The sequence below is a fragment of the Hippocampus bargibanti genome, linkage group LG09, assembly GCF_051943395.1.
Source record: "Hippocampus bargibanti isolate YZ-2025 linkage group LG09, ASM5194339v1, whole genome shotgun sequence".
NCBI lineage: Eukaryota > Metazoa > Chordata > Actinopteri > Syngnathiformes > Syngnathidae > Hippocampus > Hippocampus bargibanti.
In genome coordinates, this window is record NC_142742.1 from 8666917 (window position 1) to 8678961 (window position 12045).

The window sequence follows — 12045 nt, forward strand, 5'->3', positions numbered from 1 at the left end:
ACTTGGTGTCGGTTTTTGAACTGATAGGAAGAGAAATTGACTGAATGACATCTCTATAAATATGTACTGGTGTTTAAATATTTCCAATAAAAATGACTTAAAGTGTCCCAAAACTACTTCAAAATGACCTCAGAAATGTTCAGTTTCAGAAGGTCGCGCCCCCTTGTTCGTGACATCACACCAGGACGTCTTGCCTTGCTCTAGAATCAAAACAATGGCTTCAGATTCGGAGAAGATGCTTTCTTGTTACTCATCCGGTTATGAATATGATTCAAATAGTTCTGAAGGGGAAAGCATAAATGTTTGCAATCGATTAAAGAAGTCCTTCTGTGTTATTTTGAGGCGTTTGGACTCCAATGTAGCTCCCAGAAAATGCACAAGATGGCGCCAAAGCTCTGTTGGAAATGGACTGATTTGTCTCCTGGGAATTTGTGTCAACTAGTATCAAATAGTAGTCTGCATTGTGTGTCGCTTTCTCGGTCAGGGTTGTTCCAAATATGACGTCACGTCAGGCTTTGTCATCAACTCGAAAACAAGACTTCCTGAATATTCAGCGCAAGTCTTACGACGTAAAATATAGCTATATGCCGTGGAATCTTTGTAAAATACGCTCAGTATAAGTCATTTGAAGTGACTTTACAAATTATGGACACAACTTGTCCGGAGGCGTCGGTTTTCCTTTAAATTCAAAAACACACATCTGGAAGCAGCACAACAGGTGAAAAACAATGAAAAGAAACTGAAAGACAATTTGGAATTATTTAATAAGAATTCATGGACAAAATATAATTAACATCAGTACGTGATTCAGATATTTTTAGGCCTGCAGAGAAGACTTTGCAGGCCTTGACGGTCTGCCACTGATAAAATAAAAGATACGGTCAAAGCTGAGCTGTAATACATTCACCTCATTGTCATAATAGTAACAAACAATAATAGAGTGTCACAGACTGTTCCGCGTAATTTCTATTTCCTAAATGGCAAGGAGAATCGCGGCAGGCGTCCCATTGTGAGTCATAAGTGTCATCTGGGTGTCTCGATGACGTGGGTGGATGTGTGGGCGACATCTGGGAAAGATTGGATGGATAGGGCACCGACGACTCTCTTCACCTAGACCTTTGTCATCCGCTCTGCGTCAACTTTGTGATCAAAGTTGCTAGGAGACCACGGGGATGTTGTGAATTAAAGGTTAAAAAAAGGGCGGGAGAAATGGGAGAAACTGGTTCTTTGCCGTGGAGACACGTTACATGTAATCCTGTGGACACTGTACTGGATTGAATTATACTCATTTGGATTTGTGGAAAAAGAAATTTCATGTCATATTTATAGTTTCTGAAAATGAAAGTGTTTAATGGCTGCTGTATGATGTAATGAATGAATGAATGATGTAATTTTGATTTTAAAGCTCATTCATTGCTACTGACAGGGATGGTGGGCAGTGACTGGACACAAGCACCAGTAGATGACATCAATGCCCCCAATTTGTGAGTCCACTGAGATGATTTGGTTGGAGTTTGTGCAAACTCCTTTTTTTCAATTAAATGTTTCAATGCTTTGTTTTGGCTTTCAACATTTAGCTTGTCGCAGACGTGCACATTCCGCCATGACATCACGATCCACTGGTGAAAAGGATGCTTGTTCATGACAAACATTGAAACGTATTTTTTTTGCCACAGGCTACATTATAGTTACGGTTTATTCTCGAGGGCCGTCATGAATATGAGGAAGCCAGTAGAATGTTTCATGCCATCTCCATATTACATACATTGAGCACTGTCGTGGCTTGGAATTGAAGCGGATTTACATGGTATAAGAGATATGAGCCAACCATCTATTTCGTCAATAGATTCTACATTTTTGTTTTCTTTTAACATTTAGCTGATAGCAGACGTGCACATTTCAACATGACGCCCCTGATCCACTGGTGAAGAGGATGATTTTGTGTTGTCATATTTATTTATTTATACTTTATATTACTTCCGGGTTGAGTGAACGCTGGCGCGTGTGGCTGCCGCTGCTCACCCGCAGAAAAATTATCCTGTGACTGTAGTGTCCTTGAGTTGTGTTTGTGTGTGAGTTTTGAAAGGCGCTTACAAATGAAATTTATTATTATTATTATTATTACAGAAAGTGCTTAAAGGACAACCGACGTCACTTTTTTGTTTTTTAACTGACACCAGAAAAATGTTTTATAGCATATAAAATACCCAAAACATGCAGTATGATATTTTTATTGAAATGCAAAACACCAATCAAAATGACTTCAAGTGTCCAAAATCTGCAAAAAATTGAGCTGCGAATTGGGCATTTTCAGAAAGTCCCACTCCAAGTTCGTGATGTCACGCCAAAACGTCTTGCATTGCTAGTGAATCAAAACAATGGCTTCAGATTCAGAGAATATGCTTTCTTGTTACACATCCAGTGATGAATATGATTCAAATAGTTCTCAAGAGGAAAGCATACATGTTTGCAATCGATTACCAGCAGACATTTAAACAGCTTCTTCCCCCAAGCCATTAACTCTTTGAACTATTTCAACAGTAGCCAAAATGGAACTGTATAGTGCCACTTAGCAGTTTTTTTTGACGACGATACTAGTGCAGCGTGTTCTACCGGAAACAAATTCCTTGTGTGTTCTACATACTTGGCAATAAAGATTATTCTGATTCTGATTAAAGAATTATATGTGCCATTTTGAGGCAACATTGGGGGAAAATCGCTCACCCAAAAAAAGAGGCACAAAATGGCGACCTTCTGTGGCCATCTCCGTTTCGACAGGCTGATAAATTCCTTATATGGAGCTTGGACACCCTCTTCTGGCCTCCCAGCGGCTTTTGGATGCAACACAAGGTCCCCAGACCAAACAAGTACAGCAAAATACATTGACGTGATGGAAGGACCGCTACAATGCGTCTTTTTTTACGGTAAAGGGCGGTCCTTTAGTGATGTCACGTACGGACTCGTCACCAGTTCAAAAACAAGACTTCCTGAATCTTCAGTGCGAGTCTTAAAACGTAAAATATAGCTACATGCGGTGGAATCTTTGTAAAATATGCTCAGTAGAAGTCATTTGAAGTCATTTTACAAATTTTGGACACAACCTGTCCGGAGACGTCGGTTGTCCTTTTGTGTTGTCATATTATTTGTTATTTAGTTTTTTGTTCTTTTGACTTCAAGATGGCGCCGCAAGAGTGGCTACCTTTCCAGCAGCTCCTGTATTTTGTTTTTCTACTTCTTTCTTTCCTTTCCTCATTTCATCATTTTGCTGCTGTGAAATGTAAATGTCTCCACTGTGACACTAATAAAGGCTAATCCAATCCAATCCAATCCAATGTTTCATATGGACAATCATGAAGTAATTGCAAACATTATTGATCAACGTTTTCGTCACAACCCGACCGCCCTTGAGCAATATTCTCTGAAAATGAGTTGACAGACTTTGACATGACTTTTTTTGCTGTGAAATGTAAATGTCTCCACTGTGAGACGAATAAAGGCTCATATAATCTACTCTAATCTAATTTAATCTAATTAAAATGACATAGAAGCAGGTGATCGTGTTGCCGCTCTACCCTCACATACAACTACTGCATGCTTTCAGTGCTTGTGGGATCAGCAGATTATTTTGTTCTGGTATTTCGTTTTACTTTTTCCGAAGTGGAAGGTTACGCAGCTTGGAAATGTGAGTCACAGTTTGGCACGAGGAAGAAAAAAAAGAAAAAATAAGAACAAGTAGAAGACATTTCACATTTCCATTTAACTTTCACAGGAGAGCACTTTGTTGTTCTCTTGTCATTTGGCTGTTTTCAGACTCTCATTTCAGACTGGAAAAAGAAACAATGTTGGGAAATGCTATTTCCTGTCTCGAGCTGGGAGGATGCTACAAGTTAAAGATTATTAACTGTGACAACACCTGCAGACTGACAACAACAGCTGCTAGAATAGTTTTGTCATCTACGACCTTTGTTTCAGCACAGCTGTCGTCCAGAATGATGACTGGTTGACACAGCATTGCTTAACATGCTGTATTTTAGCAGGATTAATTACTCAGTTAAAAAAAAGATAATTTCTTGGCTAAAAAAATGCAAACGAATGAATCATATCAGCAAAAAAAGAAAATGGAAATAGGTCACTATAATTTACAAAGTGATGGAAAACAAAAAGGTTGAAACCTACACAGCTGAGGTTGTGAAAATGTGTAGTCAATGGCGCTGAATTTAAAAAATAAAATAATGAAGGTAACCAACAGAGGTCATTAATTTGAAACAGTAGGCGGCATGAATCACAGTCTCCCAAGACATTAAAGAACAACCGACAACTCCGGACAAGTTGCATCCATAATTTGTAAAATCACTTCAAATGACTTCTACTGAGCGTATTTTACTAAGATTCCAGCGCATAGAGCGATATTTTATGTTTTAAGACTCTCCCTGAATATTCATGAAGTCTTGTTTTTGAGTTGATGACGATGCCCTATGTGACGTCACGGAGGGAACGCCCCTGACTGAGAAAGCGACACACAATGCATTTTGGGTACTTTTTTTCATCTGAAAACACCGTGTTGGTCGCAAAATTAGAAGGAAAACTACATAACTAACAGTATGGTGAATAGTTGTGTGTCGCAGCCAATTGCGGTAACACGCATAAAGAAGGTGTAAATTTACACAAATTCCCAGCGGAGCTTGTGCGCCATCTTGCGCATTTTCGGAGCGAAACATTGGAGTCCAGATGGCTCCAATTGATATGGAATGACTTCTTTAATCAATTGCAAACATTTAAAAGGGAAATGCTGCCCCCTTGTGGAAAAGAAAAAAAACATTGCCAGAGGCCATGGCCAGCGCTTTATCGGCACCCAAGCATGAAAAGAACAAAACCCGAACAAATTCAGGAATGGCGCTCAACGTCATAATTTCAATTCCCGAATAAATTTGCGAATGGCAACCCCAATCATAAACATGACGTATATGAAGGTGCACAGGTAAAAACCAAAGCAAAAGAAGCACCAAAAACATTGAATGTAGATTTATTTATATTTAACAAAGCCTAATTATAACGGTAAATCTTGATGTCAACCCCCGAGACAGTTATCGGGACCTACATTCAGGTGGATTTTCATGGGGAAGGTGAACTAGGCCAAGGACCCTCTGAGAAAATAGACTGTGGCTCACCCAGGTGCGGCTCCATTTTGGGAACTAGTTGCGAATGAGACAAAATGTATGGTAATGACATTTATAATAATAATACATTTCATTTATCAGCGCCTATCAAAACTCTCAAGGTCACTTTACAATCACAGGATCCGTTTTTCTGTGCGTGAGCAGCGGCAGCCACATGCGCCAGCGTTCACTCAACTGGGAATAACTCAAATAGATCAAGTTAGCTAGCTAGCTAATAGATAACTAATACGTAGCTAGCTCGACAGCTAATAGATAGTGTTTGAGATCAGTGTGCTATGTTACATGAATGGAGATACAGTAATCCGTTGCTACTTCGTGTTTCGATTATTGCGGTTTCGATATACAGTAAAGTCTCGTTATATCGATATTCAAGGGAGTCCGAAAAAATATCGATATAACCGGGACTATCGATATATCCGACCCTGTTTGCATGTAATTTTCTCCGTGCGTGCAAAGAAATAGTATCGATATAACTGGGACTATCGATATATCCGATATCGATATAACGAGACTTTACTGTATCACTTTTTTTTCTTCAGTGTGTGTGACTGATGAAAGTGTCAGTCCCCAATTTGAAAAGACGAGAAAAAAGCATTATTGTAACAGATTATGGAAAATAGGTATGGTTTTTGGAGTCATGCCAGTTTCTTTCTTACGAATTAATCGGAAAACCTTAAGCAAGGCACAGAATCATCAACTGCTTGAGACCATTAACGTCTCTCCCGCTATGTCTATGTACATATGGGTTTGAATGCAAATTTTACAAATTATTTAAACTAATTAAAAATCCACTACTGGCATAATTTTGATTCAATGGCACATATTTTGATCCAACTGGTGCATTTGATCTCATTATCTTGTGTGTAATATTTTTTAATAATTTTTGTCTATCGCGGGTGGTCCTGGTCCCGATTAACCCCGAAAAACGAGGGATGACTGTAATCATTCTTACAATTGGTTAGCTGAGCTCTTCTGCCTCCTGGTGGTAATATTTCAAAATGTATTATTATTAAAAATATTGTTTTTTTTTGGCGGGGGGTTGGTGGTCCGGTCGGTGGTCTTTGCCCAGTACACGTTAGACCGCTATGGCTAGTCAAAGACAAAAAAAAGACAGTTTCAAAACATTTGCTCAATCTTTATTTACAAACCATTCCATGACAATAACCCCCAAAAAAGCATCAACATGTACAATATGGACATGTGTTCACCTCAACAAAGAGGTTCAATATTGAGAAACTGAGGTAAAATCTAACTTGGTGTTTATCACATTTTAATGGTGTGGGTCTCTGCCCCTCCAAAAAAAGATGATGCATGATGAAATAAAAGTAGCGTATTACGTATTACTTAGTGGCTTGGTGTGGATGTGGGGAAAACTAACAGCACACTAAATAAATGTCATCAAATAACACAAACATAGTTGGGTAATAAAGGATGGTCTGATACAAATGAAATTGTGGCACAGTTGTGGGGGGGGGTGCAAAATCAGGCATCTGAGCAGGCAATAGACGTGCGGTAAGGCGTCATTAGAAATACCTATAATCACCACTCACAGGAGAATGTACAGTCATGTAAAATGCACACACTCACACGTTTTTCCGAGATGGTGGGGACTTGGTGTGCAAAAGATTTGTCCCGTGGGAACCCGATTTCAAACATGAACAAAATGTATTTCATAAAAATTGGATTTTAGGACACAAATATTTTTTTTGCGGCGGGCGGCTGTAACTGCTATGACATGGCGAGTTGATGTAGCATACCTTGCTAATGCTGATGTCATAATTTTGGAGTATAGTCGTAGATGTGGATTCACATTAGTGCAGTTCGTTCAAATGAGTTCGAAACACGCACACACACACAACCACACACATTTTTCTTTGCTCAGTTGGGAATTCCTAGTCTGCTTCAAAAGCCTGCCACCATCTTGAATCATACAAAGCATCTCACACACTTCAGGAGTCTCAGTTTAATTGAGTTCACTGACAGGATTATTTTCCATTTAGGGTTTTTGGATTAAAAAACGTTGACGTGCATACTGTAGGTTCCTTTTTGACTCCAAAGACTCCATCATCATAAAAACAAAAAAATTACTCTCTCTAACTAGCATGTTGTTCCTCCATCTAACGTGTTTATATACTTTTATTTATTTATAATTTATAGTTTAGTCAATGTTGGTTTAGCACAAGACCTGCTGCACATATGCAGTGATGCCAGATTTATATCATAATCACATTGGACTGTTTAATTGGCCTAAAGCTAACAAAGGGAGGAGTTTATGGTATGGTATGGTAATTTTAGGAAAAAAAAAACTTTATACTGCTTAATAACTGATTGCAAATTCTGACCCGCCTCCCCAAAGTTTAAGTGAATCTAGTGGGTTGATTGTGGCTCAAAGTTTTCTCAACCCAGCTTGAGACAATAAAGGCTAAATGTATACATTGATTGTGTTTTTCACCAAGTATGATACAGAACTGGAAACTTTCCCAATTAAAAACCCCTCCTTTTCAATGCTGGATGGGTAAAAAAGTGCTCCTTCAAACGGACCACTGCACACTCCTCAGTTGAATCCACGTGTCAAGTCATTGTTCAGAAAACCGGAGCGAGAAATAGACGATATATGATACGGATTTGTTTCTGAACTGGCGAGGAAGGCTGCTGTCCATGGCAGTTTATGTAAAAAGGCCTTAATAAAAAAAAAGCGGGGTGGGGATGGGGGTAGATAAATAACTGCTTAAAATGGAGGCAGCACTGAACCTCATCGTAATAATAAAACACATTTGAACTTACATGGAGCAGCTGTATCAGTAAGCCTGGGTCAACTACTTCCGTTGCATACCAACGCTATCTTCCTCCTTCAGGACAAACTTTTTCCTGAGAGCTTCGGAAATCAGAGAAGCAGAATCCTCTTCTCTTAAGGACGTACAGCCCCTGTTATATCTGATGATGAAAGAATAAATAAAATTACATTTCAATCGAAAAAACACACACACGAGGGCAAAACATGCACACATACAGCAGAATTGACTTTGGCTCTCCTTTTCCACATGCCAGAGCAACATAACAAGTATACTTTAAAACCTCAAAAAATATGTGAAATGTCATAAAATGTAGGACAGAATAATATATTATATTGCTGTAAATTATATTACTGCGTATTATATTATATTACTGTGTATCACATTATATTACTGTGCATTATATTATATTACTGTATATTATATTATATTATATTATATTATATTATATTATATTATATTATATTATATTATATGATATTATATTATATTACTGTATATTATATTACATTCAGAATCAGAAAGCCTTTAATAGTCCCACAATTTGGAAATTCACATATATTATATTATATTATATTATATTATTGTATTAATGTATATTACTGTATATTGTACTTTATTTTATTTTATTTTATTTTATTGTATAGTATATAAGGGTGGCGCCCGGTAGTTGAGTGGTTAGCACGGCTTCACAGTGCAGAGGTTGTGAGTTCAAGACCTGGTCCGCCCTCCCTGTGTGGAGTTTGCATGTTCTCCTCGGGCCAGCGTGGGTTTTCTCTGGGTCTTCCGGTTTCCTCCCACATTCCAAGAACATGCATGGCGGGCTGATTGCACTCCAAATTGTCCCTCGGTGTGAGTGTGAGTGACTGGTTGTTTGTCTCTGTGTGCCCTGCACTTGGTTTTTGGCAACCAATTCAGGGTGTCCCCCGCCTAGTACCCAAAGACGGCTGGGATCGGCTCTAGCACCCCCCGCGTCCCTAATGAGGATAAAGCGGTCCCGAAAATGGATGGATGGAAGTAAGAAAAAAAAATTGTACCTGTCTTTGTTCATCTTCATGCGATTCATGTCCTTCAAGATGTCCATCACGTCTGCAAAACTAGTGGACTTGGACAGCGATACCGTGTCCTCTTCCGCCTCGCGGTAGTCCATACTGGGCCTGTCAAGGTCAAAGGTGGCCGACGCCGTCATGGAGACGGGCGGCAGGGAGTCGGGGACCAGCTCCGACACCACCGACACCATGTCTTTGTCGTCGTCGTTGTCTTGCTCCTCCAACTCTTCCTCATCTTCCTCGGTAACGTCGCTGATGACAAAGGAGGCAGCCGCCGTGGCCGCTGGCTGGTAGGGGGCAGTCTCGAATGGCGCCATGGAAAAACTCATGGTGGTATCATCCGGGGAGAGCAGGTCAGGAGTCAAGGGGTTGGAACCTGGAATGAAGCCATTGGAACATTTGCGATAGTTTAATTGACACTATCCAAAATATTTAGGCAGTGCTCAGTATTTCTGTTTAAATCACATCCCAGCTACAGACGCTCCCCGACTTATGAACATTCGAGTTACGAACAACGGTACATACAAACTATTTGCTGAAGTGTTGCCGATGAGTTACGGCCCCACTCCGCCGAGCTCGCTTACGATTGGCTGCGTAGAGTATGTGGGCGGGGAAGAAATCCCTCTTCCCAGTTGACGCCCCAGGAGGACGCGATGCATAACAAAAAGTAATGGCTGCTAGCACATAATTCAGTAATTACGTGCCAGCAGCTTCAGTAATGGCTTACTGAAGACCCAAGGATATATGTCGTATTACTACAGTAGGCGTGAATTTATTTTACAACTGTTAGAGCATCTATTTTATACTTCCCCGTTCACTTAAACATACATTCCATACAAAATATAGCACTGAAGCAGCTTACAAACGAATTCACCTGACGAACGACCACTCAGAACGTATCTTGTTCGTAAGGTGGGGAGCGTCTGTGTAATGGACTTACCAGTATCGCCAGCGACAATCTTTGCAATCTGTGCCCGAAGTTTGCTCAGCTCATCCTGCAAGGCTGTGGTGCGGTTGAGTGCGGTGACCCCGGGTTTCCTCAAGCCCTCCACTCGCTTGCCCTCCCGTCTAAAATTGGGCACAGACGAGTTCCTGTGTAGCACCAAGAGCGGCGTGGGTCTCCATTCGTGTTTGAGAGGGCGACTGTCACTCCTGGACAGAGGGGAAAACTATGAGTGAGTTCAGCTTTTTGTTTATCTAGAAAGTTACCACATGGCTGGTGTATTCCATTCAAAGTGTATAAAATCGACTCTTCATATAATTTGAAAGAAAACCCAGAAAATAAAAATTACAAATTCCTGCATTTGTTTTTACCGCACTCTGGCGTACGTCTCCTCTTCATCTGCCACAATCCAGGCAATATCTGCCAAAGTGGGAACCATGGGGCCATCCATAGGCCGCAGAGCAGAAAGGCCAGGAAGTTCCTGTGTTATATGAATGCATTTTAAATTCCATACACAAACAACTTTTACAAAAATGAGTGGGCAATACCTGGAAACACGCCCTTTGTGGGGGCTTGAGCGGGAGAGTGGAGCCTATTCTTCTCACCACACTGCGAGTCGATCCATGAGGCTTGTTCTGCCAAATAGGAATAACGTCCTGCAATAAGTAAAGACAACAAATGAATCTCTGCACATCTATAATCCTTTCACTGGTGAAAAATTTACGTGTTAACCACATGGGGTGTGAAAACTACATTGCAAATTGGTAAGGTGCTTGCTAAATGGATTGCCTTACTGTTTGGGTTTCCATGGTGACGTCTCAGCTTGCCACGGAGCACCAGCGCTTTGGTGCTCTTAGTTGCTCAAGAATGAGCAGTTCACTGAACAGATGCCACGTTAATCTGACAACTCTCGGGATGTAAATTGGAGATTAGTCAGAGCATCTTTTGGGGAGACACAAGCGGAGAGTGAGACACATCACTGAGCAACCCGATAATTTTTGAGCAAGGGTGTCAAACTCATTTTTTGCCAAGGGCCACATTGTAGTTAGTTTCCTCTCGGGAGGCGTTATACATTTGGGAAAGACATTAGAATGCTTCATCCACTCCACATATTACATATAGAACGTAAAACAAATTAAAGAACTAGTTTTCAAATTTGAAGTAAAAAATAATGACTGTCATTGTGTGGACAATTTGAAATTTTGGTTTGGACTTGAGCAATCATCATTGATTTGTTTACATGGGCTGAATAAAATAATGTGGCAGGCCTTGACTTTGCCACCTGTGCTTTGTGCACCTGTGTGAATTATGAAAAATGAGCTCAGGTTTAAAAGGTGTTTTGTTATGAATTCTGCCTGCTTTGAGAACTCATTCGGTCGTTGTGTTTAGATGGAGTCATGTACTGTAGTGTATTCTGATTTCATGCCACATCATAATTCCGGCCGTCATTTGAAACAAAATTTGTATTTGCCATGAAGCTGGCAGGATAAAGAGTGGGACCACAGACGTGTCACGTTTGACAAGGTCGTTTCAGAATGACAAAAGCAAACGTGTAAAAAAATGCCATCATGTTTTTACCTTTGAATATTTTTAAGGACGATGAAATCACGAAGTCTTTTGGGAGTCGATAATTCAATAAATAAGACACACCATACGAGTTCACGTAGTGACGTCATTACATTATACATTTATCAGCTAATTCACTCTAGTACGACCATTACTAGGAGAAATATGCAAAAATTACATATTTGTACAGAGAGCGTCGCTGAATTATTAGCACCGGCAGCTATTTATTCCATATACACAAGGCCGTGTCGATTGAGCAGACGATGACCCTGTAAGTATGCCGATTTACCGGAGGTTTCGTTTGAATACGAATGATGAAACTAAAGACAAGAAAACCTAACTTACGTCAAAAGAAAACTAGGACGTTCCAAGCGGTATATTTTATTTGAAGCGGAGTTTCTCCTTCTCGTCTTTCACAGTTTTGTTATTCTTTTCCGGAAGCCGGTACTTCTTTTCCGGTGACGGTTTGAAATCATTTTTTTTCTTGGCGCCCCTACAGGATTCGGCGGACAGTTACG

General features: G+C 40.2%; 1 protein-coding gene across 2 annotated transcripts; it reads right to left on the minus strand.

The window, feature by feature from the left end:
- Positions 1-7132: 7132 nt before the first annotated feature.
- mtfr1l (mitochondrial fission regulator 1-like) lies at positions 7133-11999 on the minus strand. 2 transcript variants are annotated; one of them, XM_089005069.1, is made up of 8 exons: positions 11873-11999; positions 10756-10903; positions 10510-10617; positions 10333-10442; positions 9959-10170; positions 9007-9394; positions 7962-8111; positions 7133-7857 (listed from the first exon to the last, which is right to left on the minus strand). In XM_089005069.1, exons 2-7 carry the CDS (start codon positions 10768-10770, stop codon positions 7994-7996), a joined length of 951 nt encoding a protein of 316 aa, XP_088861195.1. In that variant the 5' UTR covers positions 10771-10903; positions 11873-11999; the 3' UTR covers positions 7133-7857; positions 7962-7993. The 2 variants fall into 2 exon arrangements, with proteins under 2 accessions (XP_088861195.1, XP_088861194.1); XM_089005068.1 differs by having other exon boundaries at positions 7133-8111.
- Between the last annotated feature and the right edge of the window lie 46 nt (positions 12000-12045).

Excerpts from the sequence above, each read along its gene's own strand:
- mtfr1l (XM_089005069.1), bottom strand. Across the intron at positions 10,443-10,509 it reads CACAAAGGGCGTGTTTCCAG|GAACTTCCTGGCCTTTCTGC; the intron begins GTATTGCCCACT and ends CATATAACACAG. Across the intron at positions 8,112-9,006 it reads ATGAAGATGAACAAAGACAG|ATATAACAGGGGCTGTACGT; the intron begins GTACAATTTTTT and ends TTTCATCATCAG.